Consider the following 16,440-nt stretch of genomic DNA (forward strand, 5'->3'; position numbering starts at 1 on the left):
ATAGACAAGCTTCGCTATATCCTTACTAGTATAGGAACCTAGAATTTTAGGGAATCCGATTATAAGTTCCTAGAGTTTCTAATCCGAATTAATAAAGTATAGTATAATTAAGAGGAAGGAGGCTCTTATAGTCCGGCTTAACTAGCTATCGATAGTAATAGCTACTCGGCGAGTATTACGGAGGATCTCCCGAATATCGTCTAACGTAGCCTCTTTATTCTTTTCGAATATAATACGCTAGGTTGTCGCGCTGAGAAATAGGGGAGGGTAGTTTATAAGATATAGGTATATCTTCTATATAGACTCCCTTTCGTAGAAGTCTTCCGGAAGACCGTTTATAGCTAGTATTTCGTTTGCTAGTTGCTTAAAGTCTTCGGGGGAGAAATCGGTAGCCTTTAATCCTAGAGCTTCCTTAAGCGTAGCCTATAATAATTAGCTAGACCTCTACGGTTGATTTAAGTAGCCGGAATCTATAGCCGGAATCTGTAGCCGGTAGCTATAGCCGGCAGCTATAGCCGGCAGCTATAGCCGGTAGCTATAGCTAGCATTTTAGAAGACGTACCTCTTTCTAGAACGCTATATCTATATTAACTCTCCTCTCTCCTTAAGATTCCCGATACCGTTTAGAATAGAGATAGTTCGTAGGCGATAAGTTCCTATCCCCTAGTTTCGGGTGTTTTAAGATTAAACCGTAGAAGTTATAGACAATTACTAGTTAACCTTTAAGTCGAGAAGTCGTATAACGGTACAATGCCCCCTCTATAAAGAACTTCTAGAATATATCCGTTCGCTCCTTACTCCCCTATCGCATCGAGTACTTCTAGAGTTTATACTCCTTCGAACGTAAGTATAAAGGGAACTATATCTTATAGACCTATTAATTGAACTGCTCTATATACTCGGGTTTCTAAAGATACGCCTAGCTAGCCTTTTCGAAGATTTCCGGGTTAATACTCGATGTTCTTATATCTCCGAACAACCTTCTACTTAGACTCCGTAAAGGTAAGGACTAGGTAGTAGTACCCTATAATAAATTCCTACTACTAGGATTCGGAGAGGATAAATCTAGCCCTAATCGTCGTCTAGGACTCGATAGGCTCGAAGGTAAGTATACGACCTCCTCTCGACGTTGTCGCAATCTCGCTTATATACTAGACTATTTCGACTGTCGTCTCGTTATTACCCTTCCTAGTATAGCGCCTAGTGTATATATAATGTCGGTCGGTATGTTTTAAGGTTTCGTACGGTAAGGTAAGGACTTAGGAGTAGTAGATATATACTAGTAGCTATAGGGAAACACCCTTTCTTTTATAGTATCGTATCGTTAGGAACAGCTAGGTAGTAAATAGCTAGCTACCTTTTTTTTTGTTTCCTAGCTACCTAACTACTAGATTTTTTTTCCTAGCTACTCTAGCTAGCCTAACTACTAGAATTTCTTTCCTAGCTACCCTAACTACCTAAATTTTGCCTTCTATATAGCGGCTCTCTCCTACTAACGGAACCGAGCTACTATACCTAACGAATCTAAGCTCGTTTTTAGTCTTAATCTATCCTCTTTCGGTATAAGACACTCGATAAGTAAATGCTTAAGCCGAGTCTAACTACGAAACCTAAGACTAACTAACAGCTCTATTAACTAATCCTAATCCTCGAACTCCTTCCGCTTCTTAGTAAAGATCTTAAAGAGCGCTCGAGCTTCTTCGGGTACCTACGGAGTAGTCGAGATAAAGCCGTATCGCTAAAATAGGTAATCCTTCGGAGGCTTATATAGAGATTTAGAGAATTCTAACGCTAACCTATCCTACTAGTAGCTTAGATTCCGGATACAAGCCCTCTCTACCTTAGTAAAGATTTTATATAGCAGTAGTACTCTACCTTCGAGAAACGCTTTCTATTTAACTGTTAGTATCTACCGGCTACGAACGCCGGCTATATATGCCGAGTATAGAATAATTACCTATACCCCTTCCTCCTATAGTAACACTTCTGCCGTCCCTAGATACCTAGCCCCGATCGCATTAATCGTAAGCTACTTTGCCTTTATAGACGTAAAGGCTTCGCTCTAATACTAATAAAGAAACTTCTACTCTATATCGAGGATATAAAGACGACTAGTCTCGATTCCAATCCTTACTAGCTTTTCGTAGTAGCTTTAACTATAATTTTCTAGATTAATAGGACTTATACCTTAGCCCTTTACTAGTATCTCGTCTCTTTAACTGTACTCGATCTACTCCTAGCGCTTATCGTCTATAGCGTTAGGCCCTAAGACTGTACCTATTACTAGATCGACGTATAGTATCTCCTCGCTTTTTTTAGTTCCTTTATTCGTAGTATTAAGCTCTATCGCGGTATCCTAAACTCTAGCATTGTTATTCTCGGCTATCTAAACATCTCCGTTACTATTGGTCGTATCGATAGAGGTAGCGGCTATAGGTCTAAATACTATTAGTTAACGTGTTAAAGAAAAATATGCCGGCTATAGCTACCGGCTACGGCTGCCGGCTATAGCTACTAGCTACGGCCGCTAGCTAGATTAACTTACGCTACTAGAACTTTACGCTCGAAAACTAGCCGCAATTCTTTCCTCCTCTTAGCCTTCTCTTAGATTGTCTTCTCGTTCTAACCTTTACTTTTTTCTATAGGCGCTAGCTATCGATAGAATGTCTTATTCCGCGCCTTTCTTCTTTTATCCTTAGCTCTTTTATCCTTATCTATCTTGTCCTTTCTCTCGCGGTCTCGTACGGAATTCTTCTTCGTAGAGTACTTCTCTTTAGTCTTACGCTTTTTAGTTAGATACTTAGGCAAAACAAACTCGCGGTCTTTAGTTCTATCTTCTATTTAGCGCGCGGCGCGCTTCTCTCTTACTATTATAAGGGAAAGGGGCGGGGGCGTAGCGTATAGTAGTTATTATCGGTATAGGTATAGAGGAAGAAGTTAAAAGTATAAGAATATCGCGAAGCCCTAATTGTTGCCGCCTACGTAACGTTATATAGGTAAGCTTTCGCAACTACGGCAACTACGCCCCGGTAATAGTAACTACGCCCTAGCAACGGCAACTACGCCCTAGCAACGGCAACTATGCCCTAGCAACGGTAATAAAGCGTAGTAAATACAACCTAGTAACTATTATAGCCGGCAATCGTAGCCGGTAGTCGAATAAGAGTGTCCTTATAGCAAAACTACGCCCTAGCAACGGCAACTACGCCCTAGTAACGGCAACTACGCCCTAGTAATAGCAAAAGAGCGTAGTAAATGTAACAGAGTTACTATTATAGCTAGCAATCGTAGCCGGTAGTCGAATAAGAGTGTCCTTATAGTAAAACTAATATAGTCTCTAGTTTAAACTAGGAATCTATATAGTTCGAAAAAACCAAACCGGAACTAGGGAGCTAGTTCGCCGCTAAGAAACCAAACTATATACGTTTAGTAGTTCGGAAACCGAACTACTACGGGGTCTAGCCGTAGTGCGTAAGGTCCTCGACCGCCTACGAGCCTATAGACTATATTACAAACCTTCTAAATGTACCTTTGCTACTAAGGAGGTATTATTCCTTAGCTTCCTCGTATTAACCGAGGGTATTAAGGCTAATCCTAATCGGATTAAAACAATTACTAAATAGCCTGTTCCTACGTCTATTAAGGAGCTTTAATCGTTCCTCGGCTTCGCTAATTTCTACCGCCGCTTTATTAAGGGCTATTTACGGCATATAATGCCCCTAACTAAGCTTACTAAAACTAAGGCCAACCCGTCTAGAGAATTCAAATAGACTAACAAGACATAAGCCGCTTTTAACGGTCTAAAGAAGCGATTTACTAAAGTCCCTTTACTGCACTATTTTATACTAAGCAAGCAGATCCGTATTAAGACTAACGCTTTATAGTTCGCTATATCGGCTATTATATTATAGCAATCAGATAAGGACTATTACTAGCACCTAATTGCCTTCTTTTTACGAAAGATAATCGATGTAGAGCGTCGCTACGAGACCTATAAGCAAGAGCTCCTAGCTATTATCGAGGCCTTTAAGTATTAGAGGTACTATCTCGATAGTGCATAGTATACTATTTAGGTCTATATAGACTATAACAACCTCCGTAGCATTACTAAGGTTACTAGGGTTATAGGTCGATAGGCTAGATAGGCCGTCTACCTCGCTAGGTTTGATTTTAATATATTATATCGGCTAGGCGTAAGCAACCCTGCTAATAGCCTATCGAGGCGACCTAATTACGATAGCGAGACCTAATACATCAATTCTTTGTTTCTAACCCTGTAGTATAAGATTGCTATAGCCCGTATTATTAATAAGCAAGCGTAGGATAAGCGGACTTCCGGACCCCGCAGCGGCAACAAATACTATAGCGGAGTTATTGTTCTTCTAGTATACGTTAAGAAGGACGTAGATCGCTCGAGCTATAATAACTCGATTGAAGATATTGCTATCTATAGCGATAGTACTATAGAAGAGGTTGTAGTAGTTCCGGCTACTAGTACTATTAGATATATATAATACGTACCTCGTTCGACAGTATAGGTGCTATTAAATAACCTTGCAAATAGGGATAGTCAATCGTTTATAGATAAGCTGTTGCGTGCTTAGTAGAGGGATGCCTTTGCTATTAACCGTATTAATAGGCTTGTAAGTAGGCGAACGACCCGATCTAGTAAGAGTAATTAGTCGATCGACGATAAAGGTTACTTAAAGTTCAAGGGCAGATACTATATCCCCGCTAAACAATCGATTAGACAAGAGCTTTTAAAGAGGTACTATAATAGTAAGCTCGCTAGTTACTATAGCATAGAGAGGTTGTACGAGCTACTATCGCGTATATACTACTAGCTAAATAGTAAGCGGTATATAAAGGAGTATATATAGACCTATATAGTATACTAGCGAGTTAAAGCACCGAAGCACTTGCCGTTCGGCGAGTTGTCTTCGCTCCCGGTTCTAAAGAAGCTATTTGCTAAGCTAATAATAGACTTTATTATAGGCCTTCCTCCTACTAGGCGCAGGGGCAGCAAGGACGTGTATAATGCTATCCTTGTTATAGTAGATCGATTTACTAAAGGCGCTCGATATATCCTAGCGCGCAAGGATTAGACTGCTATTAATATAGCAGAGGCGCTATAGACTAACATCTTCTGCACCTATTAGGGAACCCCTAAGGGGATCGTATCCGATCGTAGATCGACACTAATATCTTACTATTAGAGCGAGATTTGCTTATAGCTAAGACTAAAGCATCGGCTATCGACAGCCTTCTATCTATAGACTAACGGTCAAATAGAGAGGCAGAATGCTACCCTATAGCAGTACCTACGCAGCTATATTAATAAGAACCCCGAGGATTAGGTTAACCTCCTATAGCCTATAGAATTTGTATACAATAATAGCGTGCACTTATCTACTAAAGTTTCACTATATATAGCTATAATAGGCTAAAACGCTGCCCTACTACAAGATCTATTTACCTCGCTCGAGGCCGAGCGTAAGGAAAGGGAAGCGCGTTAAGTACTAGAAACACTAGCGGCGATAGAACGTATCTAGAAGATACGAGAAATCTACGCTAAGATAGCTAAGAAGCTAACAAAGGCTTAAGAGTATTAAAAGGCCTACTACGATAAGCGCTATATACCGATAACCTTTAAACAAGGCGATATAGTTATACTTAGTATAAAGAACCTCCGCATCCGTAAGCACCTATTACCTAATAGTAAAATAAGGCCTAAGCTCGCACTAAGATACATTAGCCTATTCCGCATTCGAGAAGTTAAGGGCTCTTCCGTATAGGCCTACTAGTTATAGCTTCTACCCTATTACACTATCTATAATACCTTCTATATATCCCTCCTTAAACTATACTACTAGCGCGAAGGCGATAAAGCGCCTACTAAGTTAGAAGAAGTCTTAGCTAATAGTAAAGAACTGTAGTCTATAGAGCGCATACTAAAGCATCGGACTAGATAAGGTAAGAAGGAGTACCTCCTAAGATAGTAAGGCTATTTACCTAAATAGGACTCGTAGGAGGCTAAAGACTCTTTTAAGGATATAACTAAGTTGTTAGACGGGTATTAGACTAGTATAAAGGACAAGAAGAAGGCTAAGAGGCTATAATGTTACTACTAGGGCCTAGGAACAATGCTACCCCTAGGATACTATTAAGCTAACTAATTAGAGGCAAGCAATTGTTAGCAAAGGACAATAAGACTATACTACGATAACGAACGCGCAACGAGTACTAACGAGCGCACTATAACTATTAACCAATCGCCTACTCTTTTAAAGAATCTACCTCTTTACTAGCGTACCTTATAAGGTCCTCCTCTTAGCGCCCCTCTTGTTTCTATATCCTATTAGGACCCTAAGGCCTAGGCGGTCGATAGAGGCGCGCGCGCGCGTAGGCAAATAGTGCTAGTAATAATAATAGTAACGACGGCGTTACGCTCGTACTAAAGGGCGATACGGCCGGCGCGGCTATATTAGTAACGGTATTGCGGAGTGTATTATTAGTCGAAGAAGGAAATCGAAAGCAAGGTAAAGTTAGCGCTAAGACGACTAGCGCCGCTATTGTCGATATTACTTACTATTATTACTACGCCTATAGATACAACCTTACTTATACTACGAGCCTAAGGCACCTTAATTAAAACTTTAATCAAAACTTTAAGGCTAAGTTAAAACTTTAAGCCGCCTAAAAGATTAAGCGACTAATAGACTAACTAAGGGCAAAACTATAGAGCTAAGCTAGCCGGGGTCGATCTTGCGGACAATAGGTTACTCCTCGATCTTTCTAATCCTTTAAGCGAGGCGAACCTTAACTACTACACTTATAATAGCCTTTACCTATAGAAACTAGACGAGCTGTGTTTTTTCTAAAAAGTAAATAATAGCCCTCGTAATAACAAGGATAAACCCTCGGAAGCGGACAACCCTCGGAAGCGGACATTGCTAGGTCTTTTAAGAGTAGACGCAAAGAACTCGATACGATATTACTTAGAACGGAGGCAGTACTGCAATACCTCGTACGTCTACCTATTATAGTAGGTAAGACGCGCTCGTATTATAATTAGTCGAAGGCCTTTAATTCTTATAGATATATATTACTTTATAGTTTATTATATATAGAGATAGCGTAGTTAGAGTTGTATATTGTATTGTTTGGAGGTAAGGTTTAATATAGTTACATAATTAGGTAGTTAAGTGTTTAATTTAGCGCGGGCTAAGTAGCTTATTAGACTTGCTAAGTTAGCGGCAATAGAGGTCGTAGACTATAGATAGGCTACGAGGGCGCGGCCTTTAGAAGGGAAGCGTATATTAGGGCTAAAGAGGCTACACGTAATTAGCATGTAACTAGGCTAAGTAAAGCTAGGGTCTCAGTGCCTTAGGCAGGGCTTGGCGCTTAGTAATAGGCTAACTTGCCTACCTTCCTCCCTCTCCTCCTAGCTCCTTATCGAATACTACCTATACCTACTACTACCCTATCTACCTACTAATATACCCTTCTTATAGGCAGAATGCTACGCTATAGTAGTACCTACGCAGCTACATTAATAAGAACCCTAATAACTAGGTTAATCTCCTATAACTAGCCGAATTCGTATACAATAATAGTGTCTACTTATCTACTAAGGTGTTACCTTATTTCGCTATAATAGGAAGCAACCCTACGCTACTATAAGACCCCCTATCGCTCGAGGCCGAGCGTAAGGAAAGGGAAGCGTATTAAGTACTAATACCTAAGATACTAGCGGCTATTAAGAGGGTTTAAAAGATGCGAGAGATTTACGCTAAGATAGCTAACAAACTAGCGAAGGCCTAGGCCTATTAGAAGGCCTATTACGACAAATACTATATACCGATGACCTTTAAGCAAGGCGATATAGTTATACTAAGCACTAAGAACCTCCGTATCCGCAAGCACCTATCCCCTAATAGCAAAACAAGGCCTAAGCTCGCACTAAGATACATTAGTCTATTCCGCATTCGAGAAGTTAAGGGCTCCTCTATATAGGCCTATTAGTTATAGCTTCCTCCTTATTACACTATCTATAATACCTTCTATATATCCCTTCTTAAGCTATATTACCTACGCGAGGGGGATAAAGCCCCTACTAAATACGAAGACATACTAGCGGATAGTAAAGAGCTATAGTCTATAGAACGTATCCTAGATTATCGGACTAGGCGAGGCAAGAAGGAGTACCTCCTAAGATAGTAAGGCTATTTACCTAAATAGGACTCGTAGGAGGCCGAAGACTCGTTTAAAGATATAACTAAGTTGTTAGATGAGTATTAGACTAGTATAAAGAACAAGAAGAAGGCTAAGGGCCTATAATGTCGCCTAGGAATAATGCTACCCCCGGGGTGCTATTAGCTAACTAATTAGAGGCCGGCAAACTAGGACAATAAGACTATACTAGGCGCGCTACGACGCGTTAATTAATCAATCGCATACTCTTTTAAGGACTCTACCTCTTTACTAACGCGCCCTATAGGTCCCCCTCTTGTTCCCTTATTCTATCGAGGCCTCGAGGCCTAGGCAATCGGCGAGGACGGCGCGGCCGGCGCGGCTATATTAGTAACGGTATTGCGGAGTATATTGTTAGTTAAAGAAGAAGATTAGAAGCGAGGTAAAGTTAGCGCTAAGACGACTAGCGCCGCCATTATTAATATTACTTACTATTATTACTATATCTACTAAGACAACCTTACCTATACTACGAGCCTAAGGTACCTTTAATTAAAACTTTAATTAAAACTTTAAGCCGCCTAAAAGATTAAGCCTATTAAGGGTTTAATTAAAACTTTAACTAAGTTAAAAGATTAAGCGACTAATAGACTAACTAAGGGCAAAACTATAGAGCTAAGCTAGCTAGGGTCGATCTTACGGACAATAGGTTACTCCTTAATCTATCTAATCCTTTAAGCGAGGCGAACCTCTACTACTATACTTATAATAGCCTTTACCTATAGAAACTAGAAGAACTAAGTTTTTTAAAAAGAGATAATTAGTTAATACTTAAAGGCTACTAAACCTAACTAATTAGGGCTAGTAAAACTACGAACAATAAGAATAATAACCCTCGGAAGCGGACAAACCCTCGGAAGCGGACATTGCTAGGTCTTTTAAGAGTAGACGCAAAGAACTCGGTACGACATTACTTAGAACGGAGGTAGGGCTACAATACCTCGTACGTCTACCTATTATAGTAGGGAAGACGCGCTCGTATTATAATTAGTCGATAGTCCTTAATTCTTATAGTTATATATTACTTTATTATATATAAGGATAGCGTAGTTAGAGTTAGACATTGTATTAAAAGTAAGGTTTAATATAGTTATATAATTAGGTAGTTAAGTGTTTAATTTAGCGCGGCTAAGTAGCTTATTAGACTTACTAAGTTAGTAGTAACGGAGGTCGAGGTTAGAATATAGAAAGGCTACGAGGGCGCGGCCTTTAGAAGGGAAGCGTATATTAGAGGCTCTACGTAATTAGTATGTAACTAGCTCGAGTAAAGCTAGGGTCTTAGTGCCTTAGGCAGGGCTTAGCGCTTAGCGTTAGGCTAACTAGCCTGCCTTCCTCCTTCTCCTCCTAGTTCTCTATCGAATACTACCTATACCTACTACTACCCTATCTACCTGCTAACATACCCTTCTTATAGTAACTAAGCGCCGTTTACTAGATTAGTTAATAGCGATAGCTCGTTATATAGGTTCTCGAGTTAGAGGGAGATATTGCCCTTCTTAGCAAAGGTTACCTTCTTCTTATCCTTCTTCTTCGACTATTTTATTATACCTTCCTTTATACGATAGCCTCTAACAACGGCAAAGCGGTTAGTATTACGACCTTCCTTTATTAGATAGAATATACGAGCTATATTATAGTCGTATTAGTCTATTAAGTGCTCGAGAACGACCTTTAAGCTATTACTAGCACCTCGTACGTCCTACTAACTATTAGCTTCTAGCTCGAATAGGCCTCCGCTATCGACTCGAGAGGTAATACTACTAAACTTACTATATAATCTATCGAATAGTAATATAGCGAGCCTGCCTCGGTACTAGGATCGGGGGACGAAGAAGCGACCTTATATATATAAGGCTCCTTATACTATTTCGAGCGATATATAGTAATTACTATATACGTCGCGTTATACCCTTCCTTATAATACTCTACCTTCCGAATACTATCTAGTAACTCGCGTAGCCGATTAGTATCCTACCGACAACGATAATAGTATATTGTCCGCTATATTAAGCTATCCTTATACCTCTCCTATAGCTTCTAGTACTAGAAGTTGCTAGTAAATAGCTATACCTTGCTATATTTGTCTTTGTCTAAGAATAGGCTATTTAAGGGTAGATTAAAGAGCTAAGAACGTAGTAATATATCGAGATAAGAGGGGATTAGATAGGCTATTGTAATAGTTAGAAAGAGCGTAGAAATTGGCCTACCTATATACCTATAATAATACCTTATATATAGCTATATAGCTGATTTTTCGTCGATATAACGACTTCCTACTACGATATAAAGTCGCCGACTAATGGATCTTCGGCATACCCGATTTGGCTAGCAAAAATGGCTATATCTCGATTCATTAATCGACTCTACTACCACCGAGTATGTCCGTAAAATCCACTACAATCCTTGCACGCTAAAAGTCTGCTACATCCAACACCATCTGGCTGATCGCTCCCCAGGATCCCTACCTACCCCGTCTCCACGACAGCTCCAGCGAGTGAGTGAGTGAATGACCAGGGAAGGAATTTTCCATTGGCTCGACGTGCGTATGGCCTTCAACCCTTCCCTTCCCGCGCGGGATCATGGGACAGCTGCGTCAGCCCAAGGCGTATTCTATGCAGCTTTTGGCGCTTGCACTGGAAAGCTCTTGCACCATGTTGCTATCGCGATAAGCAACACCTAAACTGGAGGTCCCTTGTTGGATTGATGGACCATGTCCCCCTCCTCTCCGTTGGAGCAAGTTAATAAAATGGCCGCAGAGTGAGCGATGACGGGTTTTCTTTGACAGGTTTTTTTTTCACACCTAACTCACTCGGGTTTGTGGTCCAGGCCAGCCTTGCACACGCCACCACTTATTATTTCAGTGCTAGCCGACCACTTTTGTTGCTTCGCTGAGATATTCTAAACCTTCGATGCATCGACAGGGCGCTCTGTGATGCGCTGCTGCTTTGGGTCGTGTGCCTTGCGTGCCGCTTTGCCTGGCTGACTCGTCCGGGTCGGCTGCTGCTGAGTAGTACGAGGGATGGGTCGTCTTCATCCTAAAGGTCACTTTCTTGACATCCAGCTCGCCAATGGCTATTTATCCTCGACAGCGACTACAACAACAACAACAACAACGACTGCCTACTTACATCCATCCCACACTCACGCGAGCAGCTACATCACTCCTCTCCGACTAGCGCCACCACGGGAGGAGTCTACACGTGTTCAGCTCCAGAAGCAGAGAATTTACGAATACAATTCCAAAGTGCTGGTCGATCCCAGCGCGATTCCTGGATTCAAGACCTCGGCTGGTATGTGAGCAACTTTATTATTACAATATTTCTTTGGCTTCAAATTAATAAGGCGAGCGGAGGTCTTGTTAGCCTCAAATCGCGCTTCACCAAACTTTACATTTTATGATCTGACCTGCCGTCACCCGAGTATCGCATTCGCGTGCTGATCGGGCGGACCATAGCATTCTTTGGATCTTTGCGAACAAATTTACGACTGCACGCCTCTCCGCCGCCGAGTCCGATTTCGACGCCAAATTCTATGCGCGGATCTGCAACATCCCTGCCGCCTCCATCGCCTCTGTCGGGTCCCGTCGACTCAGTCATGGACACCGACCACACCGATGCGGTGACACCCGAAGACCCTCTGGCGGGCGTGCCAGAGCTCAGCTCGTATCTGGCAACAGATGACTTCGAGAGAATGGAAGCGCTCAAGCTTGTAGCTGATAGCATCGCACAGCAGCGCAATGCAGCCAACCGAGCGCTCATATTTCACCCGCTGAACATGGCGGTGATGATTGGTGTATTGGCGTTCGTAGGACGATGGCTGACGGAAAAAGGCTACGATTGGTGGATGGTCGGCTCGACGGTTCTTGGTATCCTGATGGCTGGTCTGGCAGCATGCCGAATCTGGTCGCAAGAGTACATCATTCGGGCAGAAGATATCAATTGGGCTTGGGCAGGCGATGCGGACTTTTTGGTCACCAAGTTTGGAGACGAGGTCATTGGAACCGTGTTGATCGAATGGGTTTCCGGCGAGAGCAGGACAAAGAAGAGAAAGGCGTGGCGCGGCCTGATCAAGGCGTGGACGGTAAAACTGAAATATCGAGGGAAGGGTGTTGGGAGCGGGTTATTGGAAGATGCTGTCAAGGAGGCCAAGAAGAAGGGTGCCGAGTCTCTGGAATTTGACGATGATCATGCCAGTGAGTGCACCACCTGAGAGTGAGTGGGCATCCGGAGATTCAATACTGACCACGAACCAGATTCAAAGCGCGTGCTCCCCAGAATGTATAATGGCGCTTTTGATAGGCGTGAAGCGAAGGCGAGAGAACAGCTACAAGACCTGATGGATACCAGTCCGAGTCGGAAGAGGAAGTAACGGAACGATTTCACGAAGAACAAGACGCACGTCTGTACAGCTTTTAGAGTTACCAATATACTTCTTTGCAATGCGGTCTCGTGGGTCGAGACGAGCCTGGCATTGGTGAGGTTCCAAGCTTCCAGCACCGCAATATCGACGATACTTCCCGTCTTTTGGCCAGACTAGAAACGCCGTGGAGCTGGCTGGACACAATATTGGACAAAGTATCTCCTTGAAGTGAACTAATTGAGGTATTTTATTTGACAACTGTGAGTATGATGACCATGATGGTAAGACAACAGGACTCGCGCGCCAAGAGTCTGTTTACAGAGTGTCATCTGTATCCAGGAGGCCGGTCCGGTGGTTTTCTCTATATTGCAAAGATGTATACGGCTTCCTGCATGCGGATGACACGCTGGATATTGAAAGCTTTGGCAAGAACCCCGCTGGCGATCTCTTGAAACAGCCTCGGATGGGCTAAAGAAATAGATTCATTGGGCTAGCCGCGGCAACAAGCATTTTTTTAATAGACGATCGCACACGAACACATCGTCAAAAGTCTCTCACGCCTCTTGCGTCCAAAGACGGCCGTTAATCTAGCGTTTTGGGCAACGGAACCTTTTTAGCAACCTTCAAAGCACGATGAATGGTTGAGTCTATCCTAGATCTACGCAAGAGGCATATATGCTCCATTCTAAGCTTAAATGTTCTCGAGCCAATGGGTGACTAGTATGGTTTTCAAATTTGAAATTAAGGCCCTACGAAGCTCAGGACCTAGGATAAGGTTCTTTCGAAGCTTACTATCGCACCACAACCCGATCCGCGATGCTTCGGATAGTTGTTTACTTCCGCTAGTTCCTGCCCCTGCCTGCATACAGAATCATTCTGGATTTCTAGTCCGGGCTCGGCTACTCTACTTTGAGATCTTCGTTGCCTTTCAGCCAAATTTGACGGCTTCGAACAGGCTCAGCTACGTAGTCACGATTTATTGTGCTTTGGGATCGCTGAGAAGGTTTCGTTGCTCAAACACTTGAATAATAGCTTTAGAGACGGCATCTAATTTGGAAGATGGCACAAAAGAGGCTGCGAGAGAAGCGAGCGCGGTACCTTTTCGATCTTGACGCCATCCCCGGATCAGCTGCCATGTGGTTGATCCTGCTGAACAATTGCTGGCCCGAGGTGTGAAAAAGGGCCTGAATTTCATACCGCTTTCGCAATATCTGGCCAACCAGAACCCATGGTGGACCTGAAGGATTCGGCTTCAAGAAATTATGCTGCAAAACGCACAGCACATCACACACTGAACTCCTCGGTCCATCCTACTTTCCCGAGGACAAGACCAGCATAGTATAAAGATCTATGCCAAAGACTGCCTTTTCGGCGTGACGTGCGCTCGCACTCACACTGAATGCTTGTCAGGACAGTACCATATTCGGTCGAATCGTTGTAAGATTGTCCAATGGCGTCTTGTCATGTCTGCGAGAACTAAAGACGATTCGGCCTGTTAGATGGCTCGGCCTGCGCCACCAGTCCTACCACGCCTACGCCTACATTACAGCCACAAGCCTCGGCACGAAAGAAAGACCAGTCTGTCAGAGCCAATGGGCCATATGTGTGGAGAAGCCCAAGCTACTAATGCAAGCAACGATTAGCCTTGAACACAGTGCTTGGGCCGAGACTGACAGCATTGAGGTATATCATAACGGCGACGAGCCCACCGTTCTATCTTGCTCTCGTCCGTGTTCAAGTTGACCAAGAACCACCTTTCATCTATCAACATCGTCAAAGTCAAACATGGCCATCATGAAGGGAGCAGCACTGGCATGCCTCGCCGCATCGGCATTGGCCGTGCCTACTCCCACTGAGCAAGGGGCAGCAAACAACGTCGTTGAAGCTCGCCAGGCTACGACACAAGCCCCAATCACGAACCAAAACCAGTTGGACGCAGCCTTCTCGAGCCTCCCCGCCGATGCCAAGTCTCTGTCGGCAGGGATTGCAGCAGGAGAAGCCATCTTCGAGAATATCGTTCCACTTCCGGGCCCAACCTCAATCCCACAAATGCAGGCTACTCTGCAAAAGATCACCCAGGCCAATCCAGGTGACATCTTCAAGAGTGGAGCCGAAATTCTACTCAATGGTCTTGCTGGTGGCGACTATGTGACTATTGCCAAGGCATACTTGCTCGAGAGTAGCACCTTCAACATCAATCCAATTCCACCGAAGAGTGTGAGCTGAGCTGAGCTATATTCCCCGAATGCATGCACTGTACTGATATCAGCAGAACATTTACAACATCCCTGGTGATGCGCCATACGATCTGACTGAGGCGCAATTGCGTCAAGTCATTTACATCCCGCCAGACTTCACCTACGGCAGGATCCCACCGGTCTTGTTCCTGCCTGGTACCGGTGTCGAGGCTGGAGCAAACTTCGGACCAAACTTTGGCAAACTGTTCAAAGCCCAAAAGGTTGCGGATCCAGTCTACGTCAACATTCCCAACAACAACTTGGGAGATATTCAGGTCGTTGCTGAATATGTCGCGTACGCGATCAACTACATCTCATCCATCACCAGCAAGAAAGTCAACACCGTGTCCTGGTCTGCAGGCTCCATTGACGCTCAATGGGCGCTCAAGTACTGGCCTTCGACGCGCAACAACACTATAAACAAGATCTCCATCTCACCTGATTACCACGGCACCATCTTCGCCCAGATCCTCTGCCCAGGCTTTGAGACTCCAGGCTGCACCCCAGCCGTCGCCCAACAAAACTACAACAGCACCTTCATCCGCACCCTCCGCAACAACGGCGGCGACCAGTCCTACGTCCCAACCACCAACGTCTACAGCATCTTCGACGAAATCGTCCAACCCCAAGAAGACCCCAACGCCTCAGGCTTCCTGAACCCAGGCCCAGGCGGCGTCTCCAACACCGAGCTCCAATCCGTCTGCACTCCTTTCCTCCCCGGCGGGACTCTCTACAACAGCCACGAAGGCGTCCTGTACAACGCTCTCGCCTACGCGCTCGCCAAAGACGCCATCCAAAACGGTGGACCAGGCCAACTCTCTCGTGTCAATGCTAGTGCCGAATGCGTGAAATTCGCCGCTGATGGTTTGAGCTTGCCGGATATTTTTGCTACTGAGGCTGTGATTCCTGAGGCTGGCTTTGCGATTATTGCGTACCAGCCGAAGGTTGCGCAGGAGCCGCCGATTAAGGCTTATGCGAGGAAGGATACGCCGGCTTAGAGGGAATAAGGGGGGAGAGAGAGAGAGAGAGAGAGAGAGAGAGAGAGAGAGAGGTGGGTGGTTGGGGAAAAAGTTGTGGGGTTGTGTAGAATGTATGTATGTCACGAATGGAAATGATTTGTTACAGTCTTTTGCACCTGCGACAATGTGACTGTGCTTCTGCAATTATCTATTATAACTTGCGCTTTGTTACTCGTCTACGGCGTGAGAACTTGGTATTAGGATCGCAACTGCGGCAGCATGCTCATCACGCTACCGTGGAGCTTTGATAGTTGGTTGCATATTCGCCAATTCAAGCCTACCCAGCAGCTCGCGAGTTGGGACACACTCTCAGCCGATCCCGATATTGCCCTTCTTCTATGCAAAGTTATTAAGGTAATGTAGGTAAAGACATGTCAAAAACATCGAATGATCCATGTTCAAGGAAATTCTGAAAGTATGGCCAGTTCCATTTCTTGAGGACAGTACAGTAATGTATGAAACAGATTAAGAAGGGTTCAGGAATTTCTCCGCTCCGTCTCTCTCTCTCTGTCCAGGAATGAAAGAAAAATCAAATTGCATGTGACGGCACTGGGAAAGCAGCTATATGCAAT

The 16,440-nt window shown here is 43.8% G+C and overlaps 2 protein-coding genes across 2 annotated transcripts; both read left to right on the top strand.

Annotated features, from left to right (window-relative positions):
• Nucleotides 1-10,587: 10,587 nt before the first annotated feature.
• Nucleotides 10,588-12,722, top strand: MYCFIDRAFT_216598 (uncharacterized protein; the record flags this gene model as incomplete). The annotated part of the gene is made up of 5 exons (XM_007932494.1): nt 10,588-10,629; nt 10,710-10,747; nt 11,407-11,543; nt 11,708-12,445; nt 12,506-12,722. 5 exons carry the CDS (start codon nt 10,588-10,590, stop codon nt 12,619-12,621), a joined length of 1,071 nt encoding a protein of 356 aa, XP_007930685.1. The 3' UTR covers nt 12,622-12,722.
• Nucleotides 12,723-14,661: 1,939 nt separating this feature from the next.
• MYCFIDRAFT_37018 (uncharacterized protein) lies at nt 14,662-15,847 on the top strand (the record flags this gene model as incomplete). The annotated part of the gene is made up of 2 exons (XM_007932327.1): nt 14,662-14,829; nt 14,882-15,847. 2 exons carry the CDS (start codon nt 14,662-14,664, stop codon nt 15,845-15,847), a joined length of 1,134 nt encoding a protein of 377 aa, XP_007930518.1.
• Between the last annotated feature and the right edge of the window lie 593 nt (nt 15,848-16,440).

The sequence above is a fragment of the Pseudocercospora fijiensis genome, assembly GCF_000340215.1.
Source record: "Pseudocercospora fijiensis CIRAD86 unplaced genomic scaffold MYCFIscaffold_9, whole genome shotgun sequence".
In the NCBI taxonomy this organism is placed as follows: Eukaryota; Fungi; Ascomycota; class Dothideomycetes; order Mycosphaerellales; family Mycosphaerellaceae; genus Pseudocercospora; species Pseudocercospora fijiensis.